General features: G+C 36.6%; 1 protein-coding gene across 3 annotated transcripts in view; it reads left to right on the top strand.

Annotated features, from left to right (window-relative positions):
• Positions 1-21,609, top strand: part of Snurf (SNRPN upstream open reading frame) — an 89,523-nt gene that overhangs the window by 5,945 nt on the left and 61,969 nt on the right. The window contains exon 1 of one of the 3 annotated variants that reach the window (XM_051174171.1): positions 548-655. The exons of 1 other annotated variant lie outside the window; for it this stretch is intronic. In XM_051174171.1, the coding sequence (XP_051030128.1) occupies positions 642-655 (14 nt within the window). In that variant the 5' untranslated portion in view covers positions 548-641. Of the gene's footprint in view, positions 1-547; positions 656-12,736; positions 12,802-21,609 lie in introns of those variants that run through there. One more of the 3 variants, XM_051174167.1, reaches the window with a different exon arrangement.

The following is a 21,609-nucleotide window of genomic DNA, read 5'->3' as shown; positions in this document are numbered from 1 at the left end:
AGTAATATATTTTCCTATTTGAATGATCACTCAACACTTTTATTAAAACTATATTTATTATTTTCATAGTAAATTTTCATTTTCCTAAATATATTTCATAAATATTTATACATACATACATACATACATACATACATAATGAAGTAAAATATGATTAATGCATGTTCCTAATCAGGATCATTTAATCCTCAAAGTGTCCTCTGCCATCAGTGCTTCACGTATCTACTATATTAGAAGGAGTAATATGAGTATAATTAGGATTATGCAGTGCACTGTACCTACAAAACAGCTTAATTTTGTTTCTGGTGATTTATACAGGGGTTTATGAATACAATCCTTTACCACACTAACAATAATAATTCGCAAAGCATGTTGCTATCTTTTCTCAATATATTAAAAATATTCTTAATAAATATTAAAGCTTATAGCTGCCTATCCCATGTCTTTAGATTCAGAATAGAGGATTGAGTCCCTGCAGCCTGGCAAACATGGGTGCATGCGTAATTGCATTGTTGTATGGATTCACTAGCGCAGGCTGGGGGTTGGGTGTGTGATGCAGCAAATCAGTGCAGCAGCAGGTCCTGCTCAGAGGAGATGAAAAGATGCCTGTCGAATCCACTTGAGGAACGGTCAAAAAGACAATGCAGCAACAAAGGTTAGCCTCTTCTTTGTCCTGTTGTACGTTTCATTGATAGACGATATGTTTGCATATTAAGTATTATAAATCTGTATGGGTTACATCATTGCTGAAGAGACCTAAATTCTTTTGGATTTAAAGTATGGGGGAAAAATAGCTATGTGATCAGGACCTAGCTTCCTTTGTCCTCTCCTGTGTTGTGTAGGCTGCAGAGTACTGGACCCCTCCTCTTGCTCCCTCAGTGTTCCCTGTTAAGTTATTTCAGGTCTCTTCTTGGGTTCACATTCATATTTCAAAGCTGAAGCAGTTATGGTGGATTATGAGTGTGTGGGAGTAAGAGCAGTGACAAAAAATGAACAATTGTTGTGGTATGTGGATGTTGCACAAATGTGACAATCTAACAAGATAATTTCAGTTTCTCTTTTGCACTAAAGGATATGAGATGATAGATAAAGGAAGCTGAAAGGTAACACAGAGATGAACATATAGTATATGTGTGTGTAGGTCGTGGGGAGGTGTCTAACAGACCATGGTTTGTTAGACCTGCCAGTTTCTGTTGTAATGTAGAGAGGAAAATATTTCACAGCATCCCTCCCTATTCTTTAGCTCTTATTTTCTTTACACAACCTTTTTCAGGAGTCCTTACAGGGATTATTATAGGTAGTTATCATGGTGACTTATTCTCAGTGCATTTAGTAATTATTCAAGAATGAATTTATCAGTACAAACTTCAATAATAATCATGTCTAACCATGGTTAACAACAACACAAATCTCTGGACATAAACAGAATTATTAAGAAGGCAGTTTGGCAAAATGACTGTTTTTGAACGTATCAGTGGGCTTTCCTGTAAGACTTACAGCTTCCTTAGCCATTGTTTTGATTTCCTTTCTTTGGTTAGTTTGTTTATTTTCAGTGGAGGTTGTCACCATATTTACAGGTCGTAGTCCAAATTTCCTCCTGTGGCATCAATACCAATCAAGAAAAAAGGTAGTTACTACATAAATTATATTGCTACTATTACATTAGTACTTATATCTGTCCTATTACATCATTTTGTAACATGCAAATTCCAGAAATGCGTTAAAACTGTCTCTTTTATCCTCTAGGAAAGAAGTCTGCAAAATGATTTCTACTACTATGTATTGAGCATGCATGAAGAATTTTCTGGTTAGTACAAGGTCAATTCCTTGACATTTTGCAAATGAAATATACCAGGTATTCAAAAATAGGGTCTTGTGATCAAGTTCTAATTAGCAACCAAGAATGATGGTCTGAGCCTCTACAGTTGTAAATAACTCTTTGACTTCTCTCACCAAATAATTCATATGATAGGAACCCTGGTCTGGCCCTGAGATCTTCACCAAATAAGCTAAAACACACACACACACACACACACACACACACACACACGCACGCACGCACGCACGCACGCACGCACGCACGCACGCACGCACACACACACACACACACACACACACACACACACACACACACACACACAAATATTCACCAGATATCATTTTTGATGGTTTCCTTGACTGCCTAAGCTTGCAAAGATAGGAACCTGCTTTGTAGAGCATGGTGGCATTGAATCAGAGTTCCACTTACTTCTGTGTTGGAGTGATGGGATTAAGCCATTTACCAACAAGCATGGACCTAACCTTTTAATTCCTTTTCACTGCATGGAAGTTTAACTGAGTTGGGTCTTGCTCTGTGGTCACCACTCCCTTTATTCTATTTATCATCAGGCTTTTACATTAATCATTTCCTTGTGTTTATTCCTTGTGTTCATCTGTATTTTTCTTATTTTCATTATATATCCGCACAATACTGCTCAGTTCTCTATGCATGGTGCATTTGCAGGACCAAAATATTCATGTGAAGTCAGAGGAGGATATTTAATTTGTTTGCTTTTTCTACTGTATATTCTCGAGGTTCCACTTTAACCCTATTTGTCCATCTTTTGGAGAAAAGATGAGGAGAGAAAAACAGAAATATGGAAACCAAGTGAAATTTCTAATTTTTAAATACAATTTATGCATATTTGTTGAGCACAATGGGTTGTAGTATATATTTTTTTAAAATGGTCTTGTTTCTTAGTATTACATCTTTTGAGAAAGTCATCTCTATGTTTTGAGAAGTGTCAGTGTTCTCTCCAATAATGATGGCTAGTGTAGAAAGCTGAAAGATCATATCTAAATACAAGAGAAAACACAGAGTGTAGAGGACAAGAAGCAGCAGGGATAGCAAACTGGACCCACACAAGGTTATCAATCACAATACTTATTCATTGTGATACATTTCTTCCAGCAAGGTTACACTACCTAAGCCTCACTGAACAGAGTAAGGAAATCTAGTGTTCATATACCAGAATTGCTGGGGAAATTTTCTTGTTCAAAACATTACACCTGCCTTTTATTCTGCCATGCCTTCAAAGCCAGTTCCATCATTCACATAGGCTCCAGGACTTTACCATGACCCTTGCTGCTCCATAAATAAAGGTGACTGCTTAAAGTCCTAAGGCTGGGCAAATAAGATTGCCACCAGTGTTTTATTGCAGGAAAGTAATTTACACTGAATTCTTGGGGTGAGATAAACTTAATTGAACAAACGTAATCTTTAAAAAAGTTTTTTAAAGTGTCTCTTTATATACCCCTTGCTGACCAGGAACTCAATGTGTAGAGCAGTCTATAGTTTAAAACCTAGAAATTATCCTCTGCCTGCCATCACCTGGGATTAAAGGCATGCATGTCACATCCAACCTCAAACTTAATCTTTAACAGCTACATAATTTAGCATTTGTATTTCATGAACATCTGCCTGGTTTTAAAATCTTTAGAAACAAGCATATACAGCACATGGCTTTTTGGTCTCCTTTACATTGGGCATTCAATGCTCATCACCAATCTGACCACAGGTGCCTATGAGTGATCCTAGACAGGCACTTTGTTAGACCCAGTCCATGATGCCCTGTGGTTAACTATGGTGCTTTAAGAACCTATTTTCCAACTTAGTCTTAACCCTTTAACATAATCATACATATCTGCCATCACTTAAAATTTTGTATTGCCTCCATTGATTTTGTAATCTCTTATATTCATAGGGACAACTATTTCCACCCTCATAATTATAAGTTACTACAGAAATGCCTGACATTTATCTGTTGTGCTCCAGAACCTGATAATCATGAGATATCCATGCTGTAATGACCAAGTGCATCTCATGGCTCCTATTAGGGAGAGATGGTAATGGAGCTTGTGTCTCAATGAGGGCTGGGCAGTGTATCAATTTTGTCATCATTTTCAAGAATGGATATTGACCATATTCTACAGCATCACCTGTCTTTCCATTTTTACTTATCCCCTTAGAAAATAGTAGTGAACAGCTTTAATCCCATCTCTTTAGAGGCAGAGACAGGTAAGTCTCCAAATTAAAGTTCAGCTTGTTTTACACAGCAAATTCCAGACCAGACAGGGCTACATAGTAATTCCCTGTTTCAGAATAGCAACAACCAAAGCAGCATCATAGTCAACAACAAATCTTTCCCAACAAAAGCAATTCTGATATAGAATTTTCACTAACTATTCAAGTTGCCTGTAATGCGCCAACATTAAGAGTGCTAGATGTATAATGAATAAATATATTTTTCCATGTATGTTTATAAACACTGCAAATGAGTATGACTTTCATCATTTATAACTCAGTTTCTCTTTTACTGATTCATTTCATCAAATTCAAAGAAAGTAATAGTAGGATGTGGGGAAAACGGAATTCTAATAGAGTTCAAGTAACAACAGTAACGACATTGGAGAAAACTAGTTTTTCTTTGCAAATGAATGTGAGATAGCTTTTGGTGAGCAGAAAGAGCCATTTTCCATTTCCCATTCCATCTTGCTTTAACCTGTGCATGCTTATGGATATATCAACCAGATTTTAAGCCATACCCTTTACCAAGTAATAGGTGGTCAACACCAAGCATAGTCAATGGTATTTTTGTAAAGGTTTGTATTTCTGTAGAGCCAAATTTTGCTTTGTTTGGAAATACGGTTTTGTCTTCTTAGTCTCTGCTTGTCTATTTTGTTTATGATTTTTTACCTTTTTTGGTTTTACAAGACATGGTTTCTCTGTTAACAGTTCTGCATGAGGAGGAACTGACTTTATAGATTTGGTGGGGTAGGGACTCACAGGATGTAGGTCTGTGCATTTTTCGTACGTCTTGCATGGAGATGTGTCTCTTACAATGACTGTGCTAGGTACTGATCTCTCAGTTTGTGATAATATCATTAAGAGTCATTTTGTGCTACACTATTTAGACTATTACTATTTTGTATTACTGTAGTTGATGGGGCAATATGGATGCAGGTTCATTGTCACACAAGCAGAGTCAGGATGAGTTCCATCTCAGGAAACAGCCCATCCATGCCATTTACAACTGCTGTGTGACAATATCTCCTTTATTTTAGTACCTAGACCCCTTGTGAGTATTTGTGTTACTAACCATGTCCTGATATAATGACATTCCTCAAGGAGGTTTAAGAGGTCCACTCGTCTCCAGATTTACCAATAAGACATTGTTACTTCATTTAATACTCTGCTGTCTAAGTGTTTATCAACTTGACACAAGATAGAGTACCAGAGAAGGAGCTGCTTTTGAAAAATTGTCTCTGTATGATTGGGCTATAGGCAAGGCTTCAGGGTAATTCCTTTTTTCCTTTTTTTCTTTCCTTCTTCATCCCTCCCTCCCTTTTCTCCTCCCTCTCTTCTTTCCTTCCTTCCTTCCTTCCTTCCTTCCTTTCTTTCTTTCATCTTTTGGTGGTACTATTATTACTTTTAATGTTTATTTGGAATGGTAAGTTCATAAACACAGAAAGTAAATGGTGGATGTTCAGGGCATTCTCTTAAGTAGTGATTGATTGAGGATGTCCTGTGGGTGTTTTGGGGTGTTGGGAACTATATGAAAGCAAGCTGGTCATGCTAGGATGAAAACACCAATAAGCAGTAATCCTCCGTGAACACCATATTAGTTCCTACCTTCAGGTTCCTGCCATGTTTGAGGTTTTAACCTACCACAATATTTGATGATGATGTATGATATGGAAGTATATGCCAAATAACCACTTTTTTTCTCCAAATTGGTTTTCATTACAGTAGTGAATCTTACCAATACTCCCTCAACTGAGACAAATGCTAAGGCTCATTATCAGATGACAGTAGTGGGCTTTTATTTACATAATGAGGTAATGTGCAAGGTTTATTTTGTAAAGGGGTTCTTAATTTAGAAAGTGGCTTTTTACTTTTAGAAAGTGGTTTTTTCACTGTTAACGAATGGGTAATTGATATGCCATTTGTAAGTCAATGGAACTTCAGTAGAAAACAATGCAAAAAAAATTTTAAACCATTTCTGGGGCTGTACAGTTTATGTCGGTTCTGTAGTATATAATGGGGGCATTATTGTCCATTATGTGGTAACTACATTTATATTTGTATTTTTAAATATTTTAGGATGCTCATTGAGAGTAGTTCTTCATATAACTTTTTTTTCCAAAGTTTTTCAGGTTATTTCTTCTTCCCCACATCCTTCCCTTTCTCTTACTCTCCAATTCTCTACCACATAAATTCCTTTCTTATCCATAATTCCTCTTTCATACTTGCTATCATTGTGTTCTTTCTTCCCTCCCTTGCAAGTATTCCATAGGCAAGTACTGAAGATATATACTAACTTTACTCATTACAGCCATTTCAGAAATCATGTTTATTAACATTTTCTCTTATTACATTGGATATACCTTCACAGTGCTTTCTTTAAAAAGTTGTTTCTCCATATACATAAAATTCAAATAGTTTTATCACTTCTTTGGGTACAAACATCCTCAATGAGATAATATTTTTGTTGTTTTTCCAAGACAAGCTTTCTCTGTGTAACTTTGGAGCCTGTCCTCGAAATCGCATTGTAGACTAGGTTGGCATTGACCTCACAGAGACGTACCTGCCATGGCCTCTAGAATGCTGGGATAAAAGCAAGTGTTGCCAGTGCCAGGGTGATGATGCAACCTTTTTAAATTTATTTATTTACATTGCATCCAGACTGCAGTTTCCACCCATTGTCCGTTTGCCACCACTCTGATTACAACAATGCACTTCTACTTTATTTGTATTCTGAATAGGATGGGCCTCCCATGGATGTCAGCAAAACATAGCACATCAACTTGAAGTGATAATAAGGATGTTCCCTTTTATTAAGGCTGGGCAAAATGTACTATGAGAAAAAGGGTCCCAAAGCCAGCAAATGTGGCAAAGACAGCTATTGCTCACATTCTTAGGGTTCCCACAAGAAGACCAAGCTATATTAGTGTCAGATATATGCAAGCAGCCAAGATTATTTACATGCATGCTCTCTGATTGTTGGTTCAGTCAATGTGAGCAACTATAAGGCTAGGATAATTACACTGTGAGTTTTCATGTGATGTCCTTGGTATCTTTGACTCCTACAATCCTTTCTCCCTATTTTCTGCAGGATTCCCCATGCTCAGCCTAATGTTTAGCTATGGGTCTCTGCATCTGTTTCCTTCAATTGCTGTATGAATCCTTTCTGGAGATATTTGGGCTAGAAACAATCTATGAGTATAGTAGAATATCATTAGGCATCATCACATTGACAACTTTTTTTTTCTCCAGTCATGTTTGGTTCTATATTAGATCTCTGTACCATACGCCACTGGGTCCTGGCACTCCAGGCAGTCTCAATGTGGCTCACACTGATGATATGGCTCTCAGTCTAGAACAGTCATTGGATGATCACTTCCATAAGCTCTGTGCTCTCCTTACCTCAGCACTTTCCATAGCCAAGACAAATCCATGTTCAAATATTATGTGTCGTAATTATGTGTCATCTGTGAAATTATAATTCTTTGTTCTTTTATTTGAAAGCTTTTTCAGCATGTTGAATGGTCATTTTCATACCATTTTTACTCATATGAAATAAATTTGAAACACTTTCTGTTTATAAACAAACATCCACATTAGGTATATAATTTTGAGTTCCATAATTCAATTTTTAAAATCTTTGCAATTACACTATACTGGGGAGGGGCTTGTTTGTCAACTTGAGACAATTTGAAATCATTGAAGGAAATTCAGTTGAGAACATGTGTTGGTGAGATCCAGCTCTAAGGTATTTTGTCATTTAGTAATCAATGGGGGAGGCCTCAGCTCATCAAGATGGGCAGTGCTAACCCCGAGATTCTTGTCCTGGGTTCTATAAGAAATCAGCTGAGCAAGCCATGCAAAACAAATTAGAAAGCATCTCCCTTCCAAGGCCTCTTCATCAACTCCTTCCACTGAGGTAGAGGCAGGAAAGTATATGACGCTCAAGTTCATCCACAGCTTTTCTCAGTGTGGATGTGAGACCATTTTAAAAGAAAGATAATATTATATATTATGAATGTTTAATTTGTTTTTGTTTTGGCTTTTTTATTTTGAAAGGGTATTATTTAAGATAATGCCTAAAAGAGAACATTGGCTTTTAAACAATATTGATTCTTTGAAATATTATACAGACTTTTTTGGGAGGGTTTGTAAGACAGGTTTGCCTCATGGAGTCCTGGATTTCCTGGAATTTGCTCTTTGGACTAGGTTAGCTTAGAACTCAGAGATTTGCCTATGTCTGCCTGGGATTAAAGGTTTGTCCCACTGAGCTCTGCTTTAGAGGATTTTTGAAGTTGGATTAAATTTTTTTTCATTATGTCTGTGAGAATATGAGTGCCAAGGAGTGGAACACCATGGTTTGAATATGATGTCCCTACTAGTCTTTATGCATTAAAATATCTGACCCATAATTGGTGGCTGTTTGAGGAAGATTAGGGAATATGACATTCTTGGACAAAGAATATTCCATGAGATAGACTCTGAGCTTACCAAAACTCATTACATTTCAAGGTGCCTCTCTCTTCTTACCCTGTGTTGTTTGAGTTGTAAGCTGTCAGCAGCTGCTGAAGGACCTGCTCCCAACTACCTCCTTTTCCACAGAGACTCTCTGGAACAACAAGCCCTTAATAATTTATTTCTTCCATAAGTTGTTTTTGTCATGGTGTTTTAGCACAGTGATACAAATGTAACTAATAACAAAATTAAGGAGAGGGCTTAAGGAGGGAAAAGTAGAGGAAAGGAGGGGAGGGAAAGAATCTGAGAAGTGAAGATTTACAGGGAGAAGAGAGGAACAGGTCAGGCAAGGAGAGGAACAGTTAGACGAAAGGAACAGAGGAGGTAATGATTCTCACTGCTCACCAAAATCATGATTTTATGTACTATTTCTTTACTCCCTGCATGCCTTACATTCAAGGAACACAAGGCATTTTGTGGCTTTTTTTTTTCTTATGAACTGATGCTTTTAACTATTAGGAAATTGCTTTTGTGACTGTGTTTTAGGGTTTCAGGGTTTTTTTCTGTGTAACCCTGGCTGTCCTGAAACTTGATCTGTAGCTCATGCTTGACTCAAACTAGATATCCACCTGCCTCTACCTCCCCAGTGTTGAAATTAAAGACATGTGCCACCAATGCCCAGCCATTTCTTTGATTCTTAACTAAATAATATGTCAGTAATTAAATATGAAAATTCCATGAATGTTCAGTCACAAGCCTTTCCTTCACAGATTTTGATTTCAGAGGTTGACATGAATTTCTTCTGTATGGACATAACTCTCTCAAATTCTACACTGTGCTAATTTTGTGTAAACCTGACACAGATTAAGGTCATTTAGAGGAAGAAATACAGATTGTGAAAATTCTTCATACTATCTGGCTGTAGACAAATCTGTAGAGCATTTTCTCAATTAGTGATTGATTTGAGGAGTTATAGCCAATTGAAGGGTGGTGTTTTCCCTGGGATGTTTATCCCACCTTCAATCTGAAAGCAGGCTGAGAAAGACATGTGAGAAAGTACGTAAAGAGAACTGTTCTCTGCTGTCTGCTTCAGCTTCTGCATCCAGGTTCCTGCCCTGAATTCCTTTGATGATGACCCATGTGGAAGTGTAAGCAAAGAATACTCTTTCTTCCTAGACTTGGTTTTAGCCTTAATGTTTATTACAGCAGTAGCATCCCTGATTAAGATGTGCCATATTCTGACAGGCCCTGAGTGTAATACAACTACTTAATGTACCACTTCTACCTAATTGGGTTCCTAAATATTTTTTCTTTAATCAGATACATTTTCAATGTTCAAGTACTGGTATTTTATTCATAATTTAACTCTGGGACTGATGAGATAGCTTAGCAGTTACCCTACAAAATGTTGCCATTTCTTTTTAGAAAGTGTTTCCAATCCAAACAAGTACAAATATTTCATTCCCACAAGTTTTTCTCAGCCACACAACATGTAATTTGGAACATTTACATTCTCTCTCTCTCTCTCTTTCTGTCTGTCTGACTGTTTCTGAAACAATTCATTAGTAAATGAAAACTTATCTTTATCTATACCATTTCCCTTCAAGGACTCTAAAAATAGTAAGTAGGACATTAGTGTTTTAATGTGTTTATATCCAGTTTTGATTGGTAAATATCCACTCCCTATGTATCCTGACCCACAAGGTACAGGTGAGTAAAACGACCTTACTCATACACACAAAAAGTGACCAGCAATAGTCTTGAGGTAAATGAAGTACACTTGGAAGGTGTATAGCAAACATGTGAAAACCAAGGCTTGTGAGAACCAGAATCCATTCCTGCCTCTGGGAATGTTTCCAAAAACAACTCAGAATATGATTTGGCAAATGCACTGACTATTACAAACCATCTCCATGAAAGCTGCCACATCTGAGAAATTGCATCTTTTATTAGCTAGGTTTCTGTTGCCTTGATAGCACACTAACCAAAAACAACTTGAGAAGGAAAAGGTTTATTGATTTTTACTTTCTCATTATAGTCCATCTTTGAGGAAGAAACTTGGAAACAGGACTTTAGGCAGAGTCCATTGTGAAGCTCTAGTTAGTAGCCTGTTCATCAGGCTTTATAACAGAACCCAGGAGGAACTGCCAGTGGCCTGTGTCCTACCACATTAATCATTAATCAAGAAAATACTACCACTGACATCCCTACCAGTTAATTTGATGGAGTCATTTTCTCAAATGATATTCCCTCTTCACAGACAACCAAATTTGTTTTAAATTAGAAAAAAAAAATAATCAACACACCATTGTTGCCTGGACTCAACTATTTCTATCCATTTGCAATTCCCCCATCCCTCTTTCTATATGTGTGTGTTTGTGTGTGTGTGTGTGTGTGTGTGTGTGTGTATCATTCACATGTGCAAATCTGTGTTCAGGTCAATGTAATCTGAGTTAATATTTATAATCATGAACAGAATAAAATTTCCCTTTATTGATATTGGTCAACTTTATATGAAATTCATATTACCCTTATAAATAAGTCCCTCTATATCCTTGATATAAAATAGTTATCACTAATGCAAATCTCAATCTCTCTTGATTTCTTTGTTAAACACTGACACTAAATTACATAAATTTAAAACAGAAGGGAAATCAATATTTGGCTTGTTATCAAGGCAACAGAAACATAATACAGGGCACAATTCCTTAGTAGTGGCAATTTTTATGAAGATGGCATGGATAAGAGCTTATTATCCCTCTCCCTGTTTTATCAGAGAACCAAGTTCAGAGCAACTATTGCCAAATCATAGCACTGGAGTTTGTTTTCAAGCACTCATGTCAAGCATCTCACAACTGCCTGTAACCCCAGCTCTAGGGAGTATCCAATATCTGTGTTCTCCGTTGACAGCTCTACACACTTGTATACAAAACACACTCTATCACACACACACACACACACACACACAGAGAGAGACAGAGAGAGAGAGACAGAGAGAGAAATACACACGTACAAATAATAAAAAATAATAAAATCAGGCCAGTTGTAGTAGCACATGACTCATATTCTAGGTAAAAGCTGGTGGATCACAGCCAGCTCAAAGAATGCCTAGTCTACAACTAGAATCCTCATGCAAAGCAGGGCTTCACTTGAAGACCCTATCTCAGTCACTATTATGGAAACAAATATCCTCTTAGCAACTGTTATTGAAAACATGAGTGTCTTTGTTTGGGTTACTGTTGCTACGATGAAACATGACGGCAAAAGGAAGTTGGAGAAGAAAGGGTTTATTTGACCTAAATTTTCATATTGTTGTTCATCATTGAAGGAGGTCAGGATGAGCACTCAAACAGGGCAAGATCTTGAAGACAGCAGCTAATGTAGAGGTCATGGAAGGTGCTGCTTACTGACTTGTCCCTAGGCTTTCTCATAGAACCCAGAAAACCAATTAAAAGGGAAGCTACTACAACAGACTGAGCCCATCAATCACTAAATTTCTAATATGCTTTATATGTTTGCCTACAGCTGGATTTAATGTAGGACTTTTCTCAATTAAGGTTCCCTCCTCTCAAATGACTTTAGCTTTTGTCAGTTTGACATAAAACTATTGAGCACAATAAGAAAGGAATTTTCTTCATTAATGATCAGTCCCACTTTTATTAAAACTATAATTTTAATGATCATAGTAGGATTTTCAATTTATACACACACACACACATATATATGTATATATATGTATATATACATACACATATCTACATATATCACAAGTTAACTATGATTAAAGCATGTTCCTCGTCAGGTTATTTTAGGCATCAAAATGTCTCCTACTGTGAGTGTTTCATGTGTCTACTGTATTAGAGAGATAAGGATGAATATAATTAGGATTATGCAGTCCACAGTACCAACAAAACAGCTGGATTTTGTTTCAATGTATACAATGGTTAAGAATACCCTCCATTAACACACAAACAATAACAAATCTCAAAATGTGTAGTTGCCTATCTTATGTCATTAGATTCATAAAAGAATCATAATAAGTATTAAAGCTCATGGCTGCTTATTTTATGTCATTGGATTCTGTAAAAGATTCTTGAGTCCCCGCAGCCTGGCAAACATGCACGCATGCATGATTGCAGGGTTGTGTTGATTCCTAGCACATGCTGGGGCTTGGAAGTGTGATGCAGCAAATCAGTGCAGCATCAGGTCCTGCTCAGAGGAGATGAAAAGATGCCTGTTGAATCCACTTGAGGAATGGTCAGCAAGACAATGCAGCAACAAAGGTTAGCCCCTCTGTGCCATATTGTATGTTTCATAGGTAGACAATAGGTTTGGATATTAAATATTATAAATCTGTATGGGTGACATCATTATTGTAGAAACCTAAAATTTTTGGCTTTGAAGAATCAGGAAAAAAAGCTAGCTGATGAGGACTTGGCATCCTTTGTTCTCTCTTGTGTTGTTTAGGCTGTAGAGTACCCCTCCTCTTGGTCCCTTAGTGTTCCTTGTCCAGTTATTTCAGAACAATTGTCTGTGTTTGTGTGTGTGTGTGTGTGTGTGTGTGTGTGTGTGTGTGTGTGTGTTTTCTACTTGCATTCATAACTGGGGTGATGATGTATCTGCAGTATGCCACTTCGTGGAAATAGGAGCTTTTCTTTTCACATACAGCCATACAGTCTACACAGAGGTACAGAATGACAAACACTTTGCCTGTGACCTTGTAGTGTTGTCTCATTTGAACATTGAAAACAAGCTTTCTGGAATCATGAATATATAAATTACACAGAGACTGATATTAGGGTTCAAACCTCAGCTGAATATCAGAAAAGCAATGCAGCCAATCACTAGCTATCTCTTCTATCTCAGGTGAAAGGGCTGATCCATGAACAAGCTCTTCACCAAGTCTCAAACAGTTGCCCCTCCTTAGTGCGGCAGGGGAACAAAACGACTCTCTGACACCTTGCTTCTGTCTTATACATTTCCCCAATATTGGAAATAATGGTGTGAGCTATTTCTTCAGGACTGATTCAGTCTTGTTAGATCTGGGTGGACATGGACTCACAGAGATCCATCTTCTGTAAATCCTGAGTCCAAGGCCTAAAGGTGTGTACATCCACCTCCCAGATGCTGGCTTTTGGAGTTAAAGGTACATGGTTTCTATGGCCTGTGGCTGAAAATGTTTTCTGAATTCTCAGAAAAGCTATAACTAGACATAAACAATATCTCACCATACTTCGTTTCTTCATTTCCTTGCTTTTGTTTCTGTGATACTGTCTAGGTAAAGCACGTGTTGTATTATAAATATTTGGGAAATATTTTGTTTGAATTCGTCATCCTACCTTGTTCTGATAGCCTACCTTGCTTGGTGTTTAAAAGATAGCAAATTGAATGTAGCAATTTATTTTACTCATCTTCTGATATGTCCATGGGGGCCTTTCTCCTTTCTTTCTGTCATTAATTTCAAAATTGTATTTAGATTTAGGACTTTAAACGTCATTTTGAAAATGAAGGGATTGGTGCCCTGTTTCAGCACCACTGTTTCTAGGAGTTGTCACCTCTGCAGAGGTATTATTAACACAGATATAGCACAGTAGGGGTAATAGTCTGGTCAACACAGCAAAGCCTGAGATCATAGATTTTCATGCCCCATACCATCCTATCCCAAGAAACTACAAGAAGGCAGGGAACATTGCACTATCTGTATCATGAATGTGTTTGTGGAAATGGGGACTACAATACTTTTGCTCTGGCTACAGCAACTACTCCTTGTAGGTTTGGAAAGCTAGTGGAATGATATGGGTTTGTGCAATTTGTAGCACCACGTTTAGCTGTAGGCTCATTCTCCTCTACTGCAGTGAAAGAGGGAAGCAGAACACAAGTAATATCACAGATTTATGTAGTTTCTGTTTGCATGACAATGCACGTTACTTCTTTGCTGCATTCTAGTAAACTAGAGGATTAGATATCTGTAGCCACTTTGAAAGATACTGCTTTCTTCAGAGAAAAATGGGTGTCTTTGACTTCCTCTGGCTGCCACAGAAACTAATTGTGTCCAAAGAGGCAATGACACCCAGGGCCTTCTGTCCTGCAATATGCAGTCTTCATCACTGCTAACAATTTTGATTATCTTTTTCAAATGTCCCAATTTAATTTTATAGGCCTTGTGTTTCTCAATGTCCAATGAGAATTAATTAATTAAAAGCTTATAAATTTCCCATTACACTTCATGGATTTATTTCTGTGGACACTATACTATGAAGTATGGAGATGTAGATACATCTAAGTGTGTGTGTGTCCATGTTTGAGAGAGAATACACACACACACACACACACACACATTTTGACAATTAGCAAGAAATAAAAATTGTGATCTAAGCCTTTCATTATATATCTAATATTTTTATGGGTGTAATAAAATTATGGATTCTTGTAATAGTTATATAACTGTACTAAGTAATATTCATGAATTTTTCTAGGGATAATTCATTTAATAATAAAAATCATAATTTATTTTTCCTGTTTTTTTGTTGATTTTTATGTAAGGAAAATATACTGTAAAAGTATTTAAAAATATTTTATTCATTATGAGCCCAAAGAATTGTCCTGTTCTTGTAGTCTATAAGGATTTACACATCCAAAGTTATAGTTGAAAACTTCCATTTGTAAGTACATAATAAAATATTATATTACCATGTAAGGACTTCCTTCCTTGTTTGTAGCTGGTTGTTTTCTCATTGTGATCCCATTCATCTGTGTTTCTCTTGAATAAGTCTAAAGTTTCTATTTGAAGGACTCTGCTAATAAGATGTATTTACCCGCCAAAGTCTAGTTTCCTAATTCTATGGCACTGTGGTTTAGTTAATTTAAATATTAAGGTTGAGGCAGTGACATACTAAGACTTTGAAATACTTCTGTAATGGACATATACTCTTATAGTTGTTATCACATTTCTCAACAATATTTGACTACTCTACTTTTCAGCTTTTCTAGAAGAAAAATGAACAAATTCATTTTATGCTGCACCTTCTAGAACATTAAAATTTTGTTTTACTGTAGTTGATAGGCTATATAGATGCAGGTTCTTTGTCACACATACAGTGTCAGGTATGGGTTACATCTCATGAAATGTTCCTTGAGTCAACTAAGATGTTGCTTGTTTGCTCCCACAAACTTTGTTCTACGATTTCACTAGCATATCTTGCAGGCAGGACTCCCCTGCAGGTCAAAGTGTTTGGAAATATTATTGTGTCTACTTTCTCTTTTAGTACATTGCAGAAGTTTTTTACTGCTGGTTTGGGATACTAATGCCAAAAATAAGATAAGGTAGTACATTAAGAACATGAGTTCAAAGCCTGGATTAGAAACAAATTCAATTCAAGACCACCCTGGAAATATTAGTGATATTACATCTCAAGATCAAATATGAAAAGTAGGGGGAAGTCCTCACTGAATAAGGGATTGATGACCATTCACAAAGTTCTAGGTCTGTTCTCGAATATTATGAAGTAAGTTAGCTAGTAGTAAGTACGTACTTGTTAATTCTAGATATTGGGGCCTTTTATTTTTTATTTTATCGATTTAATTTTATATACATTGGTATCAATTTGAATATATATTAAGGGTTTCTGAATGACATTTTTTTAACAGCCCATGCACTGCATATGTTTCCTATTCAACATGTACCTATCTGCCTTGTACTTCTTCTACAGACATGATCCATCTACTCTCCAACAAATAACTGTACCACCTTTATTAAGAGAAAACTTGCAATACTGGTCACTTACAAGTATGTTTTCATTATCATACTACTTCCACTTAGGGATTTTTCTTCCTCTAAATGATACATTTTTGTTTCCATATCACTCATATATTTTATTGTAGATTATGTCATCCACAGCATTTTTTCAAAACAGCTTGAAGTCATTTCAAAAGAAAGATAATATTGTATGTTGTGAATGTCTAATTTGATTTTTATTTTAAAGGGTCTTATATTTAAGATAATGCCTTCAGTCAGAAAAGAGAACATTTTCTTTTAAACAGTACTGATTACTGAAAAAAAATAACAAAAGCATATTTTGGTTGTTCTAAGACAGTTTTTCGTTACGTAGTCCTGGATTTCCTGGAATTTTCTCTTTGCACTAGGTTAGCTTAGAACTCGGAGATTTGCTTGTCTCTGCCTGGGAGTAAGGCATTTCCCACCATAACCACACTAAAGATAATTTTTGAAGTTGGATAAGAAAACATTTTCCATTATGATATGTGTGTGAGAATATGAGCACCAAGGAGTAGAACACCATGGATTGAATGAGATGGCCCTACTAGTCTCATGCATTAAAATACTTGACCCATAATTGGTGGCTGTTTATTAAGGAACATTAGGGGATATGGCATTGTTGGATAAAAAATATTCCAAGAGAGAGATTCTGAGCTCACAAAAAATTCATGGTATTTCAAGTTAGTTCTTGCTTCTTCTGTGTTGTTGGAGGTGTAAGCTGTCAGCAGCTGCTCAAGCACCTGCTCCCTGCTACCTCCTTTTCACAGAGTCTCTCTGGAAAAACAAGTACTTAATAATTTATTTCTTCCATGAGTTGCTTTTGTCAATGGTGTTTTAACACAGCGATGGAAATATAACAAATTACAAAATGAAAAAGAGAGCTTCTTAAGAGGAAAGAGAGGTGGGAAGAGAATGGAAGGAGAGAAAAGGGTAGGGGAGAAGAGATGGCTAGGACACGCAAGGAAAGGAAGAGTAGAGGAGAGGAACAGTGGAGATGATATTTCTCATGGTTTTATGTAATGTTTTTTTTTTTCACTCCCTGTATGTCTTACATTCAAGGAACACAAGGGACTTTCATGGCTTTAAAGCCTTAAGGCTTATAATCTCATTCTCTTAGCTTTTAGGTATTTCACTCTGTGACTGTTTGTTAAGAGCCATTTTTGTCTCACCCTGCTCTCACTGTCGCTCTGCACTCAATAACACACAGAGGCACTGTATAATATACAATTCTGTTGGCCAGTTACTAGTTTCATATCATATGTCTCTGTCTTAAATATTAACCCATTTCTATTAATCTAAGGATTTCCATATGGTCTCTTCTTACTGGACAGACGGCTCGGCATTCTAATCTCTTTGTCTTACATGTTGAATCTCCTCCTACCTCTTCCCAGAACCTCCTTGTCTCCTAGTACCACATATCTTGCTTTCTTATTGGTCAATATAGTTTTATCCATTCACCAATTAGAGAAACATATTCATAGAATATCTCCCATCATCTACACTTTTCTGTCTAAAATAAAAAGAAGTGTTTTAACCTTTACATAACAAAATATATAGCAAAACAGTTATCAAATAAGAACCATATTTAACCGTTATTTAGTCCATTAATATTCAGTAAGATGTAAAGAAAGTATTTAACCATCTATCCAATTTTTGTGAGGCTAAAATCTTATATGTAACTTATCTTTAATTCTATCTAATGAAAACTATAACCATAACTATCTGCCTTCAACTCCTTCAAAGACCACAGACAGATAATATATAAACTCTAGAAATGACAGAGACAACTTGCCTGTTCAGTCACCCAAAGTTCTTCTGTAATGTTCCATCTTCAGCCTATAGGCTGTAGTGTGTCTGGCAGACTCCTCAGCAAAACAGGAAATTATAAATTGTCCCTCCTGTATTGGCAGTTTGTCAGTCATTTTTCTCTGTGTCCTGTAGACTGTCTGTCAGACCCTTCCACAAAGCAGGAACCCTGTATCAATGTCCATCTTGTATCAGGAGTCACTCTCCTAGGGTCCTGTATGATGTCCAGTTTATACAGCATAAAGTCAAGCAGTGTAGACAAGAGCAGTGTCTTGCCCACATTCTTAGTCTTGCCATATTCATAGCAAACTCCATAATGAGTTTCTTCAATGTCCATCTTCCTTTCTGACAGGTGATGTTGCCAGGAGCAGTTATGTATCACTCTCAAGAAAAACCCTAAACCATTTTAAATGCCATATTCTGTAAGTCTTTGAAAGGTTTGAAGAATTCCTATTCATTTCAAATACATCTCTACATATCTAGAAATCTAACTAACCTAACTGTAAGTTTTGATTATTATAGGTAACTCTCTATAATCTGTACTAAATTATACATTACATTTTTAAATTAGCTATATAAACACAATAACTAAACAAGAAGAGAAATATACATATCACAAAATTGACCTTAAATTGTATCAATAAATAAAAATCCATTACAAAGCAAAATATTCATATCTATACCATAATTTCCATTTTAATTTTAAACAGGTTAGTTGTGGTCATTAACCATTTATAACCAACACCACTAAATGAAAACAAACATTTAGAGACAATATTAGGGAATTTGGGCATTGTTCTTTCCAAACTGCTTCCTGCTTGTAGGTGCTTCTCTAATGGGGAATCCTAAGAAGACACAGAAATACAGTCTTCAGTGGTCTGTAAGGTTGCCTTGTACCAGCTGTTTAGATGTTGTATCACATGGGACGCTGTTTCAGGGGGTCAGGCTTGATCAATCCATGTTAGTCTGGAAGGAATCCACAGCTTTTCATGTTCTGTGGAAACAGAAATAGAAATTCTTTTCCCCAGTTACCTGTTCTTGGAAGTCAAAGCATTTTTAAAATAAATTGAATTAATCCAGCAGTATTTTTTAACGGTTGTTATTTCCTCAGCAAACAATTTAAAGATAATACAATAGCATACAGTATCCAGATTATTTTTGTGCTTTCCATCTTTACATGGCTCTTTATTACTCTATTTCTTCTACTTCTATTTTTTCATTTTTGGAGACAGGGTTTCTCTGTGTAACTTGTATCTGTCCTGGACTTAACTCTGTATGCCAGGTTTAATTTGAAATCACAGAGATCTGCTTGCCTCCATTTCCCGAGTGCTGGAATTAAAGGTGTGTGCCACAATACCCACCTACTCTGTTTTTATTATTCTTTTTTAAACCATTTTATCCTGTTTCTTTTTATCTCAAAGCCTAAGTATATTTTAAAACACACTGTAAACCTTTAGAGGTTTTTCTTAATCTGAATCTGTCAATACTGTAAATCTTTATCTGTTTCTGTCCACAAGTCTTTTATCTGGTAAGCAACATAGGTCAAATGAAAGCCATAGCTCTATTAGCCACAGTCTATCAAAGATGGCAGCACGTACTTTTACCTCCAGAACGGAGAGCTGTGCTCACTGCCATGGTCTATGCTACCATCTAGTAGCATGCTGCCGGCTTGGAGATGTGTTCAGTGCCATTGCCAGATCTCGTACACACAAATGAATTTTTAGCATCACTTCTTAAAAGCCATTTGGTTTTTTGCTGCTTATGCTGAGTCAGGAAACCTCCCTTAAAGAAGCTGGGCAATTCTCTGCTTGTCTCTAGGAAAACAGATTGCAATCAAAAAAAAAATGCTGCTACCATAAAGCCTTGTCTGTCTTTGTTGTTTTGTTTCTAAAACCCTTTTAAAAGCTTTTCTTAAGTTTTAAGTGAAAGTTCTCATTAGCCATGTTGGGCGCCATTTTGTTATGAGCAGTTTTCCTGCCAGCCTGTCCTCACTGCCCCACTCCACTCAATAACACACAAAGATGCTGTATTAGATATAATTCTGTTGGCCAGTTATTAGTTTCTTAACAGCTGGCTCTGTATTATATATTAACCCATTTTCATTAATCTATGGATTTCCACAAGTCTCTTCTTACCAGAGAGAGTGCTTGGTGTTCTACCCTCTTTGTCCTCCATGTTGAATTTCCTCCTACCTCTTCCCAAACCCTCCTTGTCTTCTAGTACCACCTTTATTGCTTTCCTGTTGGCCAACAGGGTTTTATTCATTAACCAATTAGAGAAACATATTTATAGAATGACTGTTATAAGCATGTTTTCCTGCCGGCCTTGTCCCACCACTGCACCAGCCCCAAATAATACACAGAGATGCTGTATTAGATACAAAACTATTGTTTAGTTACTAGTTTCTTATCGGATAGCTCTGTCTTAAATATTAACCCATTTCTATTAATCTAAGTGTTTTCATGTGGTCTCATCTTACCAGAGAGAGGGCCCGGACTTCTGATCTCTAAAGCCTCTATATGTTGACTCCTCCACACTTCTTCCTCTCTACTTCTAGTCCCATTATTCTTGCTATATTATTGGCCAACAGTGCTTTATTCATTAACCAATAAGAGAAACATAGTTACAGAATGGCATCTCACATCACATGTTTCTTTGGGGTTTAGAGTTTTCTGTGAAGCCATGGCTGTATTGGAACTTGATCTGTGGCCCATGCTGTACTCAAACTAGAGATCCACCTGCCTCTACCTCCCCAGGGTTGGGAATAAAAACATGTGCTACCAATACCAAGCCACTTCTATGATTCTTAGCTAAAGAATATTTCAATAATTAAATATGAAAATTCCTTGAATGTTCAGTCACAATCTTTTCTTCACAGATTTTGCTTTCCGTTACCAGTGGGTGACATGAATTTTCTCTAAACAGATGGAACTTTCTCAAATTCTACACTGTGTTGGCTAATTTTGTATAAACCTGACACAGGTTAATGCTATTTAGAAGAAGAAATCCAGAATATGAAAATTCTTCATGAGATCTAGCTGTATGTAAGTCTCTAGGGCATTTTCTTAATTTGTGATTGATTCAAGGACTCATAGGCATTCAAAGGGTGGTATTTTCCCTGGGATATTTATCCCAGCTTCTGTAAGAAAGCAGGCTGAGAAAGCCATGAAGAATAAATATGTAAAGAGAACTGTTCTCTGCTGTCTGCTTCAGGTTCTGTCTCCAGGTTCCTGCCCTGCTTGAATTCCTTTGATGATGAACCAATGTGGAAGTGTAACCTAGGAAACCCTTTCTTGATAGACTTGCTTTTAACCATAATGTTTATTACAGGAATAGAAACCCTGACTAAGATGTTCAGTATTATTTCTTAGGCCCTGATTGTAGAACAACTACCTAATCTATGACTTCTACCTAATTGGGTGCCTAAATATTTTGTTCCTTAATCAGATATATTTTCAATGTTCAAGTACTTGTATTTTATTCATAATTTAATCCTGTGAGTGTTGAGTTA

This window comes from Phodopus roborovskii, unplaced genomic scaffold, assembly GCF_943737965.1.
Source record: "Phodopus roborovskii unplaced genomic scaffold, PHOROB, whole genome shotgun sequence".
Lineage (NCBI taxonomy): Eukaryota > Metazoa > Chordata > Mammalia > Rodentia > Cricetidae > Phodopus > Phodopus roborovskii.
The sequence above is the reverse complement of the archived record's forward strand: the minus strand, read 5'-3'. Positions and strand labels throughout refer to the sequence as shown.